Raw genomic sequence first — 21,647 nt, 5'->3', positions numbered from 1 at the left:
TGTTATAATTCCAGTCAAATGATGGTTTAGATTTTTAATACTGAGCATTCATTCCTGTGCATTTTTTTTGGTAATAGCTTTATTGAGCTACAATTCACATCCCATATAGTTCACGTATTTAAAGTGTGAAGTTCAATTGTGCTTAGTAATCAATGCATTCTTCATTGAAATATGTTATCATTGATCCTCTGGAAGCAGGAGATATTTGTTGAACTGGTCTAACAAGTTCTGATGGCTGCTTAAAACTTTTCCTTCATAAAAATCCAGCTGTCCCCTTTAAAGATTTTTTTGAAAATCAAAATGTAGGAAGGGGATTCCTTTTACTATTTTTTTATTGTGGTCAAATACACATAGCATAACATTTGGCATTTTAGCCATTATAAATGTACAATTCAGAGGCATTGTGTCTTTCTACAGTGCTGTGCAACCGTCACCACTATTTATTTCCTCAACTGTTTCATTATCCTGAACAGAACCTCCATACCCATCAAACAACGACTACTCCTTCCCCTCTTCTCCCAGCCTCTGGTAACCTCTATGGTATTTTTTGTTTCTATAAATTTGCTTTTTCCAGGCATCTCATGTAAATGGAAATGATTCCACTTAGAATTTCACAATATTTGTCCTTTCGTATCTGGCTCATTTCACTGTGTATTCTTTTGGGTCATTTCATTTGAATCAGAACAGGAGGTGGCTAAGCACCTGTGCCTTTGACCCTGTCTTGTCCTACATCATCTCTTAGGGAAGAAAGAAAAAGACATATAACTGCGAAATAAGGCAATGTGAGTTCAGAGTTACAAGTGTCATAGAAAGACAATATTTTGTCATCCTACTGCTCCTATCTACCTGGGAAAAATATATTGTCCTTTGTATCTTTAGTACAAATGTCACCTTCTTATGAAGACTTCCCCCATGCAAAATTAGTCACACTTTCCTTTCTGGTCCTAAAGCACTTCGAACATATTATATTTTGTATTGTTTGCGTATATACCTTCCGTCACTGGACTATAAGCAATTCAATGGTTTAGGCCATGTGTTATGCAGAGCTTTGGGTTCACAATGCTTGCATCACTGCCGAAAATATATCTTATGCAAAGGAATAAATCACCAGAAAATTTCACATGTAAAACCAAAGTTTAAAAAAATCTTCGAGTTCACGATCATTAATGTTATCATTTGGCTCAAGCGTTTAATTATCAAGTAATATGTATACAGGGAAATATAATGATTTTATTAAAGTATTAACTTCATGTCAAAAAATTTGATCATTAATTAATAATAGGGGTAATACGATAATTGGAGGTATAAGATCACTGAGCCTATTAGGATAAACAATAATTACTAAAGCTATATTTGGGGAATTTGCATTATGACTATATTAAGTTATTTAATTATGCCCAAACTCATCCATGGTTGTATAATTTTTGTTTATGCCATTTGAAACATTTTAATTTACTGCATTACATAGCATGGGGCGCCCAAGAATGTGCTTACAGGATCTCATAAATAATGACGCTATTGACATAGATGTGGATGTGCTGTAATTATATTAATTAAAATAATAAGCTAAAATGGGCAGCCAGAGTAGTGTTGAAAACCAATATGTCAGTCCTTAGATGTAAGAAGCTAACATAAAATGTAAAACAGTAAACAGTAATATCAGCAGTGTGTAATAACATGTGAGAGAAAATAAGTCACTGATGGCATACTCCTCTCCTCTCATTTGTAGGGTTGCTGGAGAAAGATAACTGTTGATGACTTTCTGCCTTTTGATGAAGATAACAATCTGTTGCTTCCAGCTACAACCTGTGAATTTGAACTCTGGCCAATGCTTCTGTCTAAAGCTATCATTAAACTGGCAAATGTTGAGTACGTAGAAGGAGAAATTATTGCTTACTTGCATAAAAACAAAAAGGCAAACAACAATTATGAATCTATATTGCATAGCTTTAATTTTTAAAAGTTAATTTAAAAGCTTTCTTTCCAAACAATGTGTACTTTCTAATATAAAAATGAATATGTCAAAGCCACTGATTTGAAGTATTGGATTAGCCAGAAATAAGAAAAAATTCCCCCTAGAAAAAGTACTGAAACTTTGTTCTGTATCCAGTGCTCTCTTACTGTGAACGGAAAGTCAATCAGAGCAAATAATGTGTCAGCTTAATAGGAGAAGTTGTTTTGTACGGGAAAATATTGGTTCATCTAAATCCTGAATAATGTATACTGGAATCCAGTTAAAGTTTTAAGTTCTGTCTATGCAGCAAGAATTTACTAAGTTTGAAAAACCTGAACTGTTCTGAAGGGTGTCAGCGTACTTCTGATGCTTTTGTTAACGTTGGTCCCTTTTTTTTTTTAAAGACTTTATTTTTTTCCTTTTTCTCCCCAAAGCCCCCCGGTACATAGTGGTATATTCTTCATTGTGGGTCCTTCTAGTTGTGGCATGTGGGACGCTGCCTCAGCCTGGCTTGATGAGCAGTGCCATGTCTGCACCCAGGATTTGAACCAACGAAACACTGGGCCGCCTGCAGCGGAGCACGCGAACTTAACCACTCAGCCACGGGGCCAGCCCCAACGTTGGTCCCTTTTAATACATTCATGACAAAACTATTCACATTTCTTGAATGTTCATGTGAAATCTGCTTGTGTCTTGTATTTCTGCATGGCTTATGCACCAATGCATATGACACTTGTCTGCTACGGTTATTCTTTTAGCTTCCACTTGCAGAGATCTGTGGTCATTCCATTCTGGCCCTAGCAATGCAAAAAGCTTGGACGCTTGAGATGTGAACGCATGGCCACTTTGTATCACATGCAGTGGGAGAATTCTCACATACTCTGGGCCAGCTTGAATTTCATCCCCTTCTCCCCCCTGCAGTGTGTCACAGCATCTGGTTTTCAACAGAACACACCCACGTGCTTTTTAACAGACCACTTCAGCTGTTTGCTCAAAGCTCAGCTTCCTCCCCTTCTGTGAACGTAGCACTATCAGTCAGAGGCCTGGTCCGCTTTTCCTGGGTTTTCTTTTGGCTGGGCTTCGTTTTTGTCTCCCAGGGCTACACAACAAAAACAGCCACTCCCACCCGTCCTCTTCATCTCTCTGTTCTCTCAGCAACCCTCAATTTTCTATGGGGAATTTGCTTTCCTCAGCTTGCAAACCCTTAATTTCAAGGTTTTCTGAAAAACTCAGTCGAGATCTTTTTAGAATATTACAAAGTATTCACAGTGATGACAACTATGTTTGTTGATTTGGAAAGAAAATAAGATTCCTAATATTCCTAATTCTCAGACCTAACTAGAAGTTCTGCGAATTAGAGCTGCAAGTCCAGTGAAGCATTAAATGCATGAGCTGGATAATTGGAGAGGCGTTTCATCTTTCTTAAAGCAATAGGTCAGTGGAATTTTATAGCAACTTGAGTAATAGAATTATTGTTTTTTTTAAAAATAAATAAATCCAGCTTGGAAATAAAGGATGAGACTAAATATAAGACATTTCTCAGGCTTTCTAGTGGAAACCAGCACCATGTGGCACAATTTATAATTGTCAGTAAATTTTTCTCAGATTTTATAGTTTATAGTGATTATTTTCGTACTTTATAGTATATAGTGGTTACTTTCTACATTAAAAAATTAATATATAGTGGTTATTTCATATCACTGTGAGATATACAAATGAGAAAGCATTAGTTCTGTGAGGTTTGCACAATCACTTCCTAAATAAGATTACCCAAAGGGGGGTTTAGACCAGACGGTGAGCTATCCCAATAGATTCTTGTTATCCCTGAGATATGTGGGCACATCAAATTCGTAATCTGTAGACACCAAACCGATGCAAATGTATAAATGATGGAACGTGTGACTAAGATAGCAAGGCTTCTTTCTGAAGAAAAGGGTATATACGTCAGTCAATACCATCATTCACCACCATTGGCATATGGTTGACTAACCCTATGACTCCTGCGCAGAATAGGGAGATGACATTTATGTGTGTTAATGTAAATAGACTAATCACTTCAGAAAAAAGTAAAAAATAAAAGGACTGAAATGAGAAGAATGATATTTGGTCAATTACAACCTCTGAAATTATCTAAGGATTTAATTAAGAATGTCTGATGCCCATGTTGACCTCCCATGTATGAGACCGACTTAATACACAGCCTCATAGGCATCTTAGAATACTTACTGAAATCAGAAAGATGAAAGACACTGTTCTATTTTTAAAGGAACAACAGGATAGTATATTGAATATATAAAATATATATCTATATTTACATATTTTATAATATATGTACGAATATGTTTATGTATGTGACATTAATATTAATCTACATATTTTAAAAATAAAGCTTACAAGTATGTTTTGTAAATAGACATGGAATTTGATCATTGGATCTATTTAAGTGCTTTAAGAAGATGAGTCGTCTGGCTGTTGGAACAGTGTTTTCTTGTACTATGATGTAAAACCAGTATGACCCCTACGTTTACTATTATATCACTGTTTATTAGAGATTCCTATTCCTTATATGGCTCTCTCTGTTTTCAAGTTTTATTAACTATGCCACTGTGTGTTTGCTCTTTTAGCATCCATGCAGCCGAGAGGCGAGAACTGGGCGAGTTCACGGTTATTCATGCTCTCACAGGGTGGCTACCAGAAGTCATTTCTCTCCAGTAGGTTTGACCATTAAGTTATTTATATTTTTTTATTTCTTCCACACTAAATTTTCTTTAAAATATTCTTAGTCTTTAAGAAAATTTCAAGAAAAGTCAAATTTTACAAAATGTTTGGGGGAATAATATTTTATAGTATTATATAAAATTCCTTCAGAATTTCAGGATAAATTCTGTTTCCTTGCATTATTGTCAATTTAATTCTTAAATATCTGAATTATAAATATTAAAACAATGTTAATTATTTATTATGGTAAAATACTTACAGCCATCCCTATACACTTATGCAGCTACTACACTTATTCAATACACAAACACAAAGGCAAGTTTTAATTGGCCACACATACTAGGAAATAATTAATAATAAAACACCTATTAGGCATTAGACACTTTGATATATTATTTCTCATTAAAAACCACAGTGCTGAGAAGATTATCTTGTTTAATCATCCATATGACCCCATCAGCTAGGTATACGTCATTACAAATGAGGACACTGAGGCTTGGAGTGGTTCAGTTCCCCAGAGCTGGGCATATTATACCTGGAGGAGATAAGATTTAAATCTAAGTCTTGCTGGGTCCAAAGCTCACAGTCTTTCTCTCCTATATTCTAGATATATAGAGATTGCTGATCCGTGTCCAAAAAAGAGAGACCATTTAATGTAATGCTTACTTAAAAATTCACAAATACTTTTATTTCATACATAAAGGTTACAGACATACAATTTGATCATATTGCCGTTGCCACTGGAAATTAATCTGGTTAAGGTGTGTAGAAAAGAATTACGTCAATAGATCTGAACATATTATCAATTCAGATGCTGATTTTTACAAGAAGATCAAATCCATGGTAGAGTTATCAATTTGGACCATCTCTGATCTTGGATTGAGGTTGGAAAGCTACCATTCCCCAAGGTCCTGGTTAGCGGAGATTGAAGACAGGCCCTAGTAACATGGATTCTACCATTTAAAGCATCTTTCAGCAGGCTAAGCCAGCTGTTGCTTGGTCCAAATAAAAATATTTGCAGGAAAAAAATGGGAGGGTAGATGTCATCTTTGAAGGACCACTTTCCTGAAGGAGAGCTTACCTTGTGTTTCCATGTTAAGGTAAGGTCCAGATGGCACCCTGTTAGATCTTCTCATGGAAAATCCTTTTCAGATATCTAAGAAAAGAGAATATTTCTGAAATAATATGGGTAATGTTAGTGGAGAGAGGTAGAGAGAGAATTGGATTCAAAAGTATGGACTTTTCTAAAATTTATCTTCAATGCTGATGGAATACTTACAATTTTGCCTTAATTTTCCCTGCCCAGTAGTCAACAAAGACACCAGAGACATGAAATCATCAGAAGTCTAACAGAGAGTGGAAAGAAACAGGAGATCAGAATTATTCACAACTAGAAAATTAGTAAATTAAGAATTGTGAATTTTCTCTTTCTAGAATCATACAGTGAAATCATATATGAAAACTGAAAAGTGTTCATATACTTTCATAATTATGAGACTACATTAGTAATTAATAATAAACTTGAAAGATTTTAGATGTTCAGTTTGCATGAATTTATGGTTGCTTATGAAAATGATATCAGGGGAAAAAGCTGGAGCTTTGGATTCAGAACTATATAGCTAGACTTACATGCTTACACTTTGAATTTCAAGTTATGTGAATTTCGCAAGTAATGTAATTTCTCTGGGCCCCAGTTTCTTCATATGTAAAACGGATAAAATGACCTACGATCTATAGTTCTAAAGATTAAGTGAATAGGCGAGTGTGTCAGAAAAAGTAGCTACTGTAAGGTAGAGACATAATTAATGAAAGTTTCTTTCCCTTCCCTGACGACTTTCATTAGATTGTTTAATGTAATCTAGAAATATGTGTGGTAGTTAATAAGCAAACTCTGGAAACAGGAAAATGTCTAAAGAAGAATAAATGAGACTAAATCAGACATTCACACTTATCAGTTTTCTTCTAAATACAACTAAAAAGTAAGAGATAGATATTTTCTTTGATCTAGGTCATAATTTGTAGGATTTTTTTCTTATGAACATTCTACCACATTCCTCATATAATTTTAAATTACAATTATACTATAAAATTCCAAAGTTAATTTGTGTGTGTGTGTATATATATATGTAATTTTAAATGAAAAGAGCGTCATGAAACAGTATATAAGTGATGGTCAAGAAAAGTTTAAGTTGAAATATGGGCGCAATCAACTATCTGCCAAAGGTGCAGGCAGGGGTCAGATACGGCTTCCCGGAGAAAGTGCTGACTTAATGTGAGCCTCCTCTTCTGTTGGTTTGAAGGAAATGAAGGAGGAGGGGTTGAAGGCAGGAGCACAGTCACCAAAGCCATGGTATGTTAAGGGGCGGGATGTTTCTGTTCCTAGGAAGGATTAGAGTGTGCAGAGAAAGCCCCTGAGGGGCTTGGCCTGTTGTAGTCATGGTTTTATAGGGGTCAAGGAGAATTAAAGTTTCAAACTTGTGTTGACTACTGATTTTTTTCCCATGTGAAAATCAGTTAGGGTGAGAAGACTTTTGTGGCGTCTCCAGCAAACTCTTTCCCTTCCAGTCTCCCCCAGGAGTACCAAAGGGAAACACTGCTCCATTTGCAACTGTGGGCCTTGCCTCTTATGCTCTACAATTAGTACAATTTTACCATTTGGAAAAAAAAAAAAAAGACCTTCTAACTTGCCATATTATACTAAAAACACAATCGGTAACATGTCTGCGTGGATATTAGAAGTCTGACAGTTTCAAATGAAGAGATGACTCTTTTCTTGGCAAACGTCTCTGCTCTTGGTGTAGTTGATTGGTGAATAAAGCACCCCACCACTCCATATTTAAGCCTAACTGTCTAAGAATTTATATAGTCTCATCCTATCATATTTGAATATTTCTCTTTCATAGCGTAACATTTTTTATATTGTAGAGGGGGAAAAAATGGGCTTTGAATTCAGAAAGATCTGTTTGAATCTTGATTCTATCATTTGCTAGTTGTGTGACTGCATAAATTTTACAACCTCTTAAACCTCAATTAGGTTTGTAATGTCTATGTTGCAGAGCTGTTGTGGGATTAAATGCAAAACTAAAATATATTGGGTGCCCACTATCTGCCAGGCACTGGAGATCCAATGATAACTAGCAGGCAGTTCAGGCATCGGAGCAAATCACAGATGCAGAAGGAAACTGATTATTATTCTCAAGTCACCAGTTCATCTTGCTTTTTTTCTTCAGAGAAAGTCTTAATGAGTGAGTGGTCTATACATACTGTATCTCTTCACCTCCCAGTAGCTTCCTGCCTGATTCTTTGTGCTTCCTTCTCTACCACACTATTGAAACCACTCTTCTTAAGGTCCACAGAGACCTTAACATTGTCAAATCCAGGGGTCACCTCTCTTGACCCATTTACTTGGCAACCTAGCATTTACCCAAGAGCAACTCTTTCCTCTTGCAAATCCACCTGGCTTCCACAACAACATACTCTCTAGATTTCTCTCCTGTCCGATTTGCTGCTCTGTCTCAGCCTTCTTGGATGGTTCCTCAACCCCTGCTCAACCACTGAATGGTGGTATACAGCACAGCTCCCTCCTGTCCTGTGACCTTAAATAGCACTCTAGCTAACAGTGACTTACCAGTTCGCATTGCCATGCCTCATCACCTTTTCCTGCATTCTAGTCTGTACTTATACACCACTACTTAATTCATGTAGCTATGTGGACATCAAAAATTTATCTCAAACTTAAAATATCCAGAAAGAAACTAATTCTCAACCTCCCAAACCTGTACCTTTCCTAGAAGGCCTCATCTTAGTACATTACACCATTGTTCACCCAGTTACTTGAGCAAAAAAAAAATTAGGTGGAATTTTTGTTCACTCATTTTCCTTACCTCTCACATACAACTCCTTACTGATCTTTGTCAATAGCATCTCCTCCACTCATTCTGAATTATTCATTTTTCTGCATCTCTCTTATTATCATCCTAGATCGACTCACCATCATGGCTCACATGCACAATGCAACAGCTTCACAACTGGTCCTCCTGTGTCTAACTTACCCTTCTCTGGTTAATTCTCTACATGGCAATCAGAATAATTTTTTTTTCATAAGGAAGATTGGCCCTGAGCTAATATCTGTTGCCAATCTTCCTCTTTTTGCTGAGGAAGATTAGCCCTGAGCTAACACCTGTGCCAATCTTCCTCTATTTTGTATGTGAGTTGCTGCCACAGTGTGGTCGTGGCCACTGACGAATGGTGTAGGTCTGCACCCAGGACTGAATCCTTGTGGCCAAAGCAAAGCACACTGAACTTGACCACAAGGCCACAGGGTCAACCCCGGAATAATTTTTAATACATAAATCAGATCATATCACTTGCCTTGCTTAAAGCCTTTCAGTAGTTAACCAATACACTCAAATGAAATTTTAAAATCTTTATGCTGTGCCTTAGGGATCTGTACTGTCTGACTCTTGCACAATCTCCAACCTCATCCCTGACTTCATCTCTGTCTTGGCAACCACTAGCTAGCCGACTACATTTTCATTCCGTTTCTCAAATATACTAAACTCATTGTCTTTTATGGTCTTTACACAAGCTCTTCTTTGTTTTTGCCTGGAACAATCTTCCATCAGATATTCACTTGGCTTGGTATATCATAATATTTAGGTCTCTCCAAGCTTAAATATCAACTCCTCAGACAGGCCTCCTGACCATGAAGTCTAAATTATTCCTTTCCCAAGTTATGTCATATACGATTGTCCATTATTCATTTTCATCATGGAAGTTATCAATGCCTGTTATCCTTTCTTTCTCTCGTATCCATCCACTGGGATGGTAAAGTGCATGAGAGTAGGGACCCTTTTTGTCTTGCTCAGTCTTGTGCCATCTGTGCCTTAGAATGACAACACTGAATGACTAGTACCCAGTATGTTCTCAAGAGATGTTGGTCAATTGAGTAGCTTAAAAAGTATTTTAAAAGGCTGTACTAGAAGTATAAAAGTGTAAGAGATTCATTGGGAACTCAGAGCAGGAACGTATAGTTTACTTCCCCCAGAAAGTACGCTTGAACTGATCTCAAAGGATTGGTTGAAATCAGTGCAGCTGATTGAGGTAGAGAAGCCAGCTCAGAGAATAAAGAATAACATGGAAGCACAAGAGAGGAGGGTGTACTCCCAGAAGCACACGTGGTTCTACGTGACTAGATTATGTGCAGCTGGATTCTAGAGGAGGGGTGAGTGTGGGGGTGGAGAGGAGCAAAATAGACAAAGGCCTTTTATGCCAAGGTAAGGCATTTTCACAGCTTTCTGACAGTGATGGAATGTCATTGAGGGATTTTAGACAGGAGGATGATCCTGTCATAACAGTCTTGCGATCACCCGGAGCAGTAGAAGCAGTGGTGGGACTGAAACAGGGGGGCTGGCTTGTGCGAAATTCCAGAGGAGTTTGGTGGGGGCTTCTAGAGAGGAGGTGGTGACAAGGCTGGAGAAAAGGTCGTCTACTGCAGTAAGAGGAGACAGGATCAAAGGGACATAGTGTTTTATTTGATGCGTGTCTCAAGGAGAGAGACTTGGTCATCCTCAGTTTTCTAACTTGACCCATAAGTAGAAGGTAGTGGCAGGATGTTCTTGCTTATTAATTGGTTGATTGTTTTTGGACAGGCATCTATTAGGCGATTGTATACATAGGCTTGGCTGTCTGGAGAGTGGTTGGAGCTGGACCTAATAATTCAAGGATTATGGTTCATTGTCAAGACCAATGTCAAAGAGCTTACTGCCTATGTTTTCTCTAGGAGTTTTATGGTTTCAGGTCTTGCGTTCAAGCCTTTAATCCATTTTGAGTTGATTTTTGTGTATGATGTAAGATAATGGTCTACTATCATTCTTTTGCAAGTGGCCATCCAGTTTTCCCAGCACCATTTATTGAAGAGACTATCTATTCCATATTGTATATTCTTGGCTCCTTTGTAATAAATTAATTTACCATATATATATAGGTTTCTTGCTGGGTTCTATATTCCATTCCATTGATCTATTGTCTGGTTTTATGGCAATATCATACTGCCTTGATTACTCTAGCTTTTTTTATAGTTTGAATAGGAGCATGATGCCTCCAGCTTTGTTCTTCTTTCTCAAGATCGCTATGGCTACTTGGGGTCTTTTGTAGTTCCATACAAATTTTAAGATTCTTTGTTCTGTTTCTGTGAAAAATGCCATTGGAATTTTGGTAAAGATTGCATTGAATATGTAGATGGCTTTAAATAGTATGGAGATTTTAACTATTAATTCTTCCTATCCATGAGCATGGAATATCTTTCCATTTATTTATGTCTTCAATTTGTTTTATCAACATCATATTGTTTTAAATGTGCAAATCTTTTACCTCCTTGGTTACATTTATTCCTAGGCATTTTATTCTTTTTGATGTAATTGTAAATGGGGTTCTTTTCTTAATTTCTCTTTCTAGTAGCTCATTATTAGTGTATACAAATGCAACTGATTCTTGTATATTGATTTTATATCCTGCAATTTTGCTAACCTGTTTATTAGTTCTAACAGTTTTCTGGTGGTGACTAGGGTTTCTTATATATAATATCACAGCATCTGAAAATAGTGAGCATTATTTCTTCCTTTCCAATTTGGATGCCCTTTATTTCTTTTTCTTGCCTAATTGCTCTGGCTGGGACTTCCAGTATTATGTTTAATGAAACTGGTGAGAGTGGGCATCCTTGTCTTGCTCCTGATCTTAGAGGAGAGTTGTTAGCTTTCTAACGTAGAGTATGACATTGGCTGTGGGATTGTCATATATGGCCTTTATTATGTTGAGATACACTCCTCTATATCCACTTTGTTGAGAGTTTTTAACATAAATGGATGTTGAATTTTGTTAAATGCCTTTTCTACATCTATTGAGATCATGTGATTTTTATCCTTCATTTTGTTAATGTGGTGTATCACATCAAGTGATTTGTGGATGTCGAACCATCCTCACATCTCTGGAATAAATCCCAGTGATCATGGTGTATGATCCTTTTAATGTGTTGTTGAATTCAGATTGCTTACACACACACACACACACACACACACATATATATTTTTTTTTTGGTGAGGAGGATTGGCCCTGAGCTAACACCTGTTCCAATCTTCCTCTTTCTGCTTGAGGAAGAGTGGCCCTGAGCTAACGTCTGTGCCCATCTTCCTCTATTTTCTATGTGGGTTGCTACCACAGCCTGGCTTATTGAGTGGTATAGGTCCACACCTGGGATTCAAACCCACGATCCCAGGCCACCAAAGCAGAATGTGCCTAACTTAACCACTACGCCACTAGGCCAGCCTCCAGGTTGCTAATATTTTGTTGAAGATTTTTACATCTATGTTCATCAGGGATTTGGGCCAATAATTTTCTTTTCTTGTGGTGTCCTTGTCTGGTTTTTGTATCAGGGTGATACTGACCTCCTAAAATGAGTTAGGAACTGTTCCCTCCTCTTCCATTTTTTGGAATGGTTGGAGAAGGATTGGTATTAATTCATTGAATGTTTGGTAGAATTCACCAGTGAAGCCATCTCATCCTGCACTTCTGTTTGTTGGGAGTGTTTTGATTACTGGTTCAATCTTTTTACTAGTAGTCGGCCTGTTCAGAATTTCTATTTCTTCATGATTCAGTCTTTGTAGGTTGTATGTTTCTAGGAATTTATCCATTTCTTCTAGGTTGTTTAATTTGTTGTTGTATAATTGTTCATAGATTGTCTTATGATTCTTTGTATTTATGTGGTACCAGTTTTAACATCTCCTCTTTCATTTCTGATTTTATTTGAATCCTCTCTCTTTTTTCCTTGGTGAGTCTAGCTAAAGATTTGCTAGTTTTGTTTATCTTTTCAAAAAACCAGTTCTAAATTTCACTGATCTTTTCTATTGTCTTGTTAGTCTCTATTTCATTTATTTTTGCTCTTATCTTTGCTATTTCCTTCTCTCTGCTAATTTTGAGTTTTGTTTGTTCTAGTTTTCTAGTCCTTGAGACCTAAACTTAGATTCTTTATTCGAGATCTTTCTTGTTTCTTGTTGTAGGCGTTTCTCGTTATGAACTTGCCTTCTGGAACTGTTTTTGATGCATCTCATTAATTTTGGTATATTATATTACCAATCTCATTTTTCAAGGTATTTTGTATTTTTCTTTTGATTTCTTTGTTGGCCTATTGCTTGTTCAGTAGCATGTTTTTTAATCTCCACAGATGTATATTCTGTTGCTTTTGAATGGAATGTTCTATATATGTCTGTTAAGTCAATCTGGTCTAACATGTCATTCAAGGCCATTGTTTCCTTATTGATTTTCTGTCTGGATAATCTATCCATTGGTGAAAGTGAGGTATTAGAGTCCCCTACTATTATTGTGTTGCTGTTTATTTCTGCCTTCAGTTCTGTTAACATTTGCTTTATATATTGAAGTGCTCCTATGTTGGGTGCATAAATATTTATATTTACAAATATATTCCCTTGTTGGATTGACCTTTTTATCATTATATAATAACCTTCTTTTCTCTTATTACAGTCTTTGTCTTAAAGTTTCTTTTGTCTGATATAACTACTCCAGCTTTCTTTTGGTTTCCAATACATGAAATATTTTTTCCTATTCCTTCACTTTCAGTCAGTACGTACGTCTGAACTGAGTCTCTTTTAGGCAGCATACATATTGGTCTTGGTTTTTTTTCAGTCTTTTCAGCTGCTCTATGGCTTTTGATTAGAGAATTTAGTCCATTACATTTAAGGTAATTATTCATAGGTGTGTACTTATTGCCATTTTGTTCCTTGTTTTCTGTTTGGTATTTCTTTTGTTCCTTTCTTCTTCTCCTGCTCTCTTCCTTTGTGACTTGATAATTTTTCTATAGTGGTATGCTGATATTCCTGTCTCTTTATCTTTTGTGTATCTACTATAGGTTTTTGCTTTGTGGTTACCTTGAGGCTTATATTAAACAGCCTATATTTATAACAATATATTTTAAGTTGATTATAAGTTAAATTTGAATGCATTCTAAAGCTCTATAATTTTACTCCCCCCTCCAAGTATTTTGTTTTTGATTTTGCAATTTATTTATTTTTATCTTGTATGTCCATTAACAAGTATGACAAAGTTATTTTTACTACTTTTGTCCTTTTACTTTCATACTAGTTTTGTAAGTGATTAACTCGCCACTTTTACAGCATTAAATTATTCTGAATTTTCCTATATATTTACCTTTACCAGGGAGATTGATACTTTTCTATGTTTTCCTACTACTAATTAACATCGTTTTGTTCCAGCTTAAACAAGTTCCTTTAACATTTCTTATAAAGTCAGTCTAATGGTGATGAACTCCTTTAGCTTTTGCTTTTCTGGAAAATTCTTTATTTCTTCTTCAATTCTGAAGGACAGCTTTGTCTGGCAGAGTATTCTTGGTTGGCAGTTTTTTCTTTCAGCACTTTGAGTATACCATATCACTCCCTTCTGGCTTGTAAAGTTGCTGCTGACAAATCTGCTGTTGTCTTATGAGGGTTCCCTCATACTTAACAAGTTATTTTTCTCTTTTTGATTTTAAGATTCTCTTTTTGCCTTATCTTTTGACATTTTAATCCTTAAATGTCTTGATGTGAATCTCTTTGGGTGCATCTTATTTGGAAATCTCTGCAGTTCCTGGATCTGATGTCTATTTTCTTCCCCAGATTAGGGAAATTTTAAGCCATTATTTCTTTAGTTAACTTTTCTGCCCTTTTTCCTCTCTTCCCCTTCTGGGGTCCCTATAATGTGTTCTTTTGTTTGGAATATATTCCTTTGTTTCTTCATTTTCCTTGACTCTCTGTACTGATTTCTAGATTACTAATGTACTGACTACTGATTAGATAAAACAGATACCTCTCCTGCTCTTGAAGAAGTGGGCTCATGTCAGAGAGTAACCTTTTTGTTCAACTCTGCCCTAGCTCTTGGTTGTCTCTTAAATCTATGTGATGGTCCACACAGGCTACTTTATTTTTAGAGCCTCCCAGTAGTTGACAGTTTGCCAAGACCTGTCAGTGTCCCAAAGAGGATCTCAGTCAGCACCTAGATTCAGCCTGATTGGAAGCCAGCCCTGAGCTAACAAATTTTAAAGTATGCAAATAGACTGAAACAAGTCAGAGGAAGACTGGGAGATGGGCATTTCTGTCTGCTCTGACACCTCAGATGATAGCCAATTAAGAACTGTCTTTCTTTGCTACCAGCCCATTGAACCAGTTAACTCAAACCCCACTGGCCACCAGAGCCATGCTAGCAACGGATGTGTTCTCTGGGCCATAAACACAAAACCTGAGGCACCAGATGTTTGTACAAGCTCCTTTCTTGGAGACACCAAGGGAGAGCACAAAAATGGCTCCTACCAGAGAGGATTGTAGTTGGCTCCTAGATGTGACTTTAATTAGAAGTCTGCCCCTCAGGCTACGGCTATGAAGATAAGCTAATAGGCCTCTCTCACAGAAAGTCTAGGAATGCCTTTCAGTCTGCCATCTCTGCCTGTTGTGGGGGGAGGTAGCTGGTTAAGAGCTGTTTAACTGTCCTGCAGGACCCATGAATGAAAGCTCCACTGACCACTGGAGCCACTTGATCAAGAGGCATCTCCCGGACAGCAGCTGCAAAAATCAGGGCGCCAGATGTAAAACTTAGGGCACCAGATGTGTTTATCTGCTCCCCTCCAGGAAATACCGGCACTCCAGAGAATGGCAGAGGGAGAGCGTGAAGATAGTGCCCACCCTCCAAGATCTCTAAAGAGGATTACTGTTGGCCCATAGATGTGTGTTTAATTAGCAACCAGCCCCTCAGGCCAATGTTCTAAGATAAGCAAATAAGCCTCTTTCAGGAAGTTTGGATCCTTTTCAGTCACTGCCTCTGCACTGGGCCCTGGGGTGTGTGAGTTGTGCAAGGCTTATAAGAACTCTTTCTGAGTTTGCTATAGCTCCTGGGTCTTGTGGATGCAAGCTCCAGGGGCTTCCAAAGCTAGACATTTTGGAGGCTCATCTGTCAAATGCAGTTCTTAAAAGTTGAGGCGCCAGATGTGAGGTCAAACCTTTTGCTCTTCAGAGAGAAGCTCAGAGTTGTGAGTTTCCTCCAACTGTGGGTCACCATGCTGGGAGCGGCGTTTATGGCAACATTGTGTCTTAGCCTCTCTTACCTGCAATGATGTGGGTTTGTTTCTCTTTCATCAGGTGTGTAGAAGTTGCTCAGCCCAGTTTTGCTTTTTTTCAGAGGAAATTGTATGTAGCTGTAGATTTGGTGTGTCCACAGGAATTAATGAGTTCAGGATCCTCCTATGTCACCATCTTGAACTAGAACTCCATGTTTAGTCTCTGCATAGCAAAGCCCAGCACACAGTAGGCACTCAGTCAAAGCTTGTTGAATGAATGAATGCATAGTGTTTTTTAACTAAAAGTTGAAGTAACTATTGAAATTAGTCTTGTGAAATAGCAAGTTGATTTTTTCTGTCGGTAATTTCTTGACGTGAACTAAAGACCTTAATTTGGAAATTAATGTTGATGTGTTTTATCTAAGCCCAGGATATAAGGACAAAGTTTGGGAGCTCTTGAAAGAAATATTGCCTGAATTTAAGCTGTCAGATGAGTCCAGCTCTGAAAGCAAAATAACAGTGGTAGATACCAAATTAAAAGAACCAGCGAAGGAAGTGAAAGATGGCAAAGAATTCAAACCTGAAAGCTCAGTGACAACACTAAAGACACCTGAAAAAAGTGACAAAATTCCAAAGGGTAAGACATTTTATATCACAATGTTATTCAATACGGATATTGTATATAAACACTTTACAATCATTTCTGAATTTAATGATTCTTTATTTTCATTATCATTTATTAGGTGTTGTGAAAATGGTTTAGATCCTTCCTTTCTAAGATTTTAGAATTCATAATAGTGTTTACTATATGTTAATTATATTCCATATTTTACTGCCTTTAAAAATCAAAGGCAATTATATATTTTGATGATACTAAATTTATATAGTATTAATATAGAAAGAGACATTAAGTTTTCAATTTCCATCAATCACATCTTTCTTATATGTAGAGTGGAATGGACCAAAATAGCAGAGGAGAAAGGTTATACCATTTTTTTCAAGAAATGTGAAATGGACACAGATTAGATTATGATTTGCTAGCCATTTATTGTAAGGTAGAAGTACAAATTTGAAAAATACAATTTCAAGTTATTTTACTGAGTGTAAGATTATTTCTCTTTTTAAAATGGGAAATATATTGAGTAATTATTTAATTTATATTTTCTAAAGTATTTCATGTAGCTGTGCATGTGAACAATAATGCTGGTATAGTAAATAGAATTAAATATACTAGAAAATACCAAGACTTTTTGTATACTTTGATAATATCTATAACGATCTTTCGAATGTTTGTTTTATAAAAAATTGATATTCTGTCTGAATTATTCTTTATCAAGGTCTTATCTACCAGCATTGCCCATAGTATATTGTACATAAATTATTACTGTAAATATTCCTCAAAAATACACCAAGATCAAGTGTGTGAGTGATATGTGCCTATTATAGGCCCTTTTTGAAATGACCTAATATGAATTAATTTATGAAAGAAAGCAAATAAAAAGAAGCCTAATCAATTTTTTTATCCAGTATATCTGAATTAATTTGAACCTAGAAACCTTTTCTCATGTATCAGAAGTTAACATCCATCTATCCTTCAATCCATCCATCCATTCAAATATACTACTTACTTAGTAGAATACCAGTAAATGTTCCAGGAATTAGTGATAATTTGGTAAACAAAATCAGACGTGGAACTCAATTCCTAGAGCTTATTGTCTAGTGAGAGAGTCTAACATTAATTTAAAAAACATAATCATATACTAAGACATGAGCCTTGAAGGGAAATATATGAAACTATGGGAGTTCATATGGGGGATCTAGTCTGGGACATCAGGGAAGAATTCCCTAAGGAATTTTGAGCTGTGTTTGCAAAGAAGAGAGGGCTGTCTAGAGGAAGATGAGGGAGCGTGGAAGGAAGAGCATTCCAAGTAGAGGGAACAGCAGATATAAAGGTCATGGGCAGTAGGAGGAATGACCAATGGTAGAAGATGTGTTTAACTGGAGAAGAGGATGTGAGGAATACAGTAGTTTGAGAAGAACATGGAGAAGTAGGTAGGAGAGTGATCATATCAACTCTTCTAGGTCATGTTAAGATTGTTGATCTTTATCATAAGAGCAATTGACAGCTAATGAAGAGTTTAGAGTAGAGTCATGATCTAATTCACATTTTCAAAAGAATATTCTGGTTTTCTGAGAAGAAAAGACTTTGGGGTGGGGGTGGCGACAGGGACCTTTCAGGGCTCAGTTACATGAGTGGATATGGAAAAAACAGTTTGGAGACTGTCGCATCAGCTCACGTCAGAGACAGTGGTAGCTTGGAGCAGGGAAGTAAGGTAGAGTGGAGAAGCAGATCAGGTGAATGATTTGAAAAATATTTGAAAAGTGAAAAATGTGATACCTTTAACTGGGATGAGAAATACTAAAAGAGGAATGACTTTATGAGGAGAGACTACAAAGTCATTTTGAACACATTGAATTTGAGGTGCCTTTTAAGAAAATCAGGTGGACTTTTCAGTTCTAGGCTGGCAATATACCTTTGGGAATCATTGAGAAATGCATACTAAATTCAACTAAGGATGATATCCCCAAGAAGACAGCATAGAGTGAGAAAATTAGGAAGCTTCCGACTGAGCCTGAAAGCTAAACATCTGAGAGCTAGGTACAAAATGATGAGCTGGCAGAGGAGGCTGAGGGATGGCCAGAGAAGCAGGAAGAAAACCAGCAGAGCACGTTGCTGTTGAAGTCAAAGGAAAAGAATGTTTCAAGAAGCAGAGAGATAGTCTGTGTCAAATAGTAAGAGTTGAAATATGTGAGAACTCAAAATTCTCTGTTGGATTTTGTGATGTGGAGGTCCTTGGGCAATGGTGGAAGGTGGGAGTGGAAGACGTATTGGAGAGGGGTATGAAGTAAGTGGAGCGCAAAATAATGTACAAACAACCCTGTTAGAAGTTTGTGAAGAACAGGAGACTACAAAGTGGAAGCTGAGACGGACTATGTGGACTCATACAGGATATTAATATTTTTCATGTATTGGGGGAGAACTGAGTATTTTTAAGTGAAGATTGAGAGAATACAGTTGAGATGACAGCAATAGTGTAAGCTTCCTGAGAAGGCAGGAAGAGCAGCATTAAGAGAGCCCAGAGGGAGGGACTGGACCAACCCAGGGGAGCCACAGTCTCTTCATTCACCCTGGTGGGCCCCGGGCACGGAAGGGGACAGACGCAAATGCCAGTGGGTGAACAGGTTTGTTAGGGAGAAGCTGAGGGGTTCTGACAAAAGGCTTCTATTTTCTCTCTTCATCGGCAGCCTATCTTGGAACTGAGAGTGAGGTGGAGGTGGAAGACGAAGGTTCTCATGGTGATATAAAATACATATGGCAGAGGTTTGCCAAACTAAGGGGAGGCTGTCTGCTGTAGGACTCAGCTGCTAGCTTTATTCAGAGTGGGGTTTGCTAGATGGGTGGGATGAAATGACAGAGGAGGGACACATTTATTTAGGGCATTGGCAAAAACACATTTTTGTAAACGTTGTTGCATACTATCCAAATTTCTATGTGAAATAGTGTATTTTTACTATTTATAATTTTTACTATGTATTATTTTATTTCTAAATTCTGAATTCTGAATAGGAGGTTGAAGGATTTTATAGTCTTATTTTAAAATCATACATGAAATCATATATTGCGAGCTAAAATTAATTTTATTGAGTTGTCAAATATGCGTGGAAAATCTACAAAATGAAATTCTGATAACCTATTTTCTAAATCTTAGTTTCCCAGTTAAATGTCTCATCTTATGATTTAAGTGACAGTTATCTTCAGTTTTGTATCTAACCTTGATGTTAAATCTACTGTAAAAGCTAAGATATAGACAGGTTTACTTTAGAAGCTAAGGAACATTACCAGGTGTTAATGTCATAGTATTTATTTATACAAGTTTTTAAAAGACGAACAACCTGACCAACGGCAATTACAAATTTAGCAGAAGATGAGAGAACGAAATGGCAGCAATCTGAAATTTCTGTTTCAGAATTGGAAGGACCTTGTTAGGGAATAAAAACTCTTGGAGGATTTTTTTTTTTTTGAGTTGAAGGCGACATGTTTCATAGAAATGTAAATATGAATAGAAATTCAAATGGTGCAGAATTTTACTACACAAGTCATGTTGGCAAGAAGATGTTGGTTTGTGGATGTTGGTTGGCATCTAGGCTGCACCGGAAGAACTCCTGGAGACAGAAAGTTGTACTTCCTTGAGGTGGAGGCTCCAAATAAGGACCATCTGAGAGGGCTTCACATTTAGGACTTGACTTTAAGTACGTGCTTTGCTGCTTTTTCTTTTTAAGATGAGAAAATTAGCCTGACCCTATAATTTTAGGTAAATAAATTATATTTAAATGATCATCTCCATTTACCATAAAAATATGCGTAATCAATAATAAATAATGCTGCCTGTCTTTCACAACACATGTCAATTTTCAAAGTTTTCTCTTGCTTTATTTTAACGTTTCTAACTGGAGATGAGTAGTGTTTTGGGAAATTTGTGTCAATTGTTTTACATTTAAATAACATTATTGTTTTGACCTTTTCTTCAACACAGCAACTGAATAAGAAATATAGTTTGAGGTTTTGTAGCTAAAGGATTACATTTTTTTAATGTGTTAGAGAAAGCAGATGCGAAAGACCTTGGGAAGAAGCGGAGTAAAGATGGAGAAAAGGAAAAGGAAAAGGACAAATTCAAATGGTCACTGCACGGCTCCCGACCCTCGTCAGACGTCCAGCACTCTCTGCTGTCTCTGTCAGACTGTAAGCTCTCAGCCTCCTCCAACAGTAGCTCTCTAGCTCTTGCCTAAAATGTTGGAAAACTCTGGAGCATAGAAATGTGTTTTCTGTTTAGACATATCTAAATAAGCCTGTCCAAGGTTGCCCACAATTGTGAGGCCCTCAGATGGGCTGCCTACTGGGGCAAGAGCCCACACATGAGACAGAAGCCAAGGTTGGCCAACTTCTTATGGTACAACCGTCACAGGAGAAGTGTTTACAGGAAGGAGGGCATATACTAATGAATATATATGTTATATATTAGTAAGCTATATATAAGATATACCATATATAATGTATTATAATATATAAAATATGTATTATATTTCATAAAATGCATTTTATGCTATATGTTATGTATAATATACATAAATATTAATATAGATTACATGAATATATAAATGTAATTATATATTAGTATAAATATATATTAGTATGTCCCCCTCTATATGAGTAAATTATATATTTATATAACATATATATATACACATATATAAAATCCTTTTCGAAGACTTTATATTCCTCATATCAGGTCATCTATCTTGGTGCTTCCAGAGTGTAGGTATCATTCTCAGCTCATCCTTCATTACATGGTTGAAAGTACATCCATTTACCTCCAGCACTGTGCTCTATCTAGTTGGGTTTTTTTTATTTTGTCTTCTTTCTTAATACATTATTATGTTTTTGTGAGGACATTTTAAGAATTATGTCTTTTTATTTTTATGGAAACATGTCTGGTGGGTTGGTAGAGAAAGGAGTTACTAGTCGTATTTTTACTTCTATATTAAAACTTGTTTTCTTGTGTTGATGCCTTAAGCGATCTTTTTTGATAGTGGATGACATAACATTCCCAAAATTCCTCATATTTAATCTTCTTTGTGAAACTAAACCTTTCTCTTGAGTTCCTTTCTTTGTAAAAACAAAAAAAGGTAGCAGTGCCTTTTTTTCTACCAAACTCAGTTATGGTCAACTTCAAGATACAGAATGTGGTTTAGAGTTTGGGCTGTGGAGTAAAACTGCCTGGGTTCAGATTGCTGCTCCAAGAA

General features: G+C 36.6%; 1 protein-coding gene across 6 annotated transcripts in view; it reads left to right on the top strand.

Moving 5' to 3' along the window:
* Nucleotides 1-21,647, top strand: part of ADGB (androglobin) — a 171,680-nt gene that overhangs the window by 48,265 nt on the left and 101,768 nt on the right. For 5 of the 6 annotated variants that reach the window (XM_046669036.1, XM_046669034.1, XM_046669033.1 and 2 more), the window contains exons 6-9: nucleotides 1,730-1,869; nucleotides 4,579-4,665; nucleotides 16,211-16,422; nucleotides 20,446-20,586. In XM_046669036.1, the coding sequence (XP_046524992.1) occupies nucleotides 1,730-1,869; nucleotides 4,579-4,665; nucleotides 16,211-16,422; nucleotides 20,446-20,586 (580 nt within the window). Of the gene's footprint in view, nucleotides 1-1,729; nucleotides 1,870-4,578; nucleotides 4,666-16,210; nucleotides 16,423-20,445; nucleotides 20,587-21,647 lie in introns of those variants that run through there. The other variant, XM_046669035.1, reaches the window with a different exon arrangement.

Source organism: Equus quagga, chromosome 8 (assembly GCF_021613505.1).
Source record: "Equus quagga isolate Etosha38 chromosome 8, UCLA_HA_Equagga_1.0, whole genome shotgun sequence".
NCBI classification, from domain to species: Eukaryota; Metazoa; Chordata; class Mammalia; order Perissodactyla; family Equidae; genus Equus; species Equus quagga.
The sequence above is the reverse complement of the archived record's forward strand: the minus strand, read 5'-3'. Positions and strand labels throughout refer to the sequence as shown.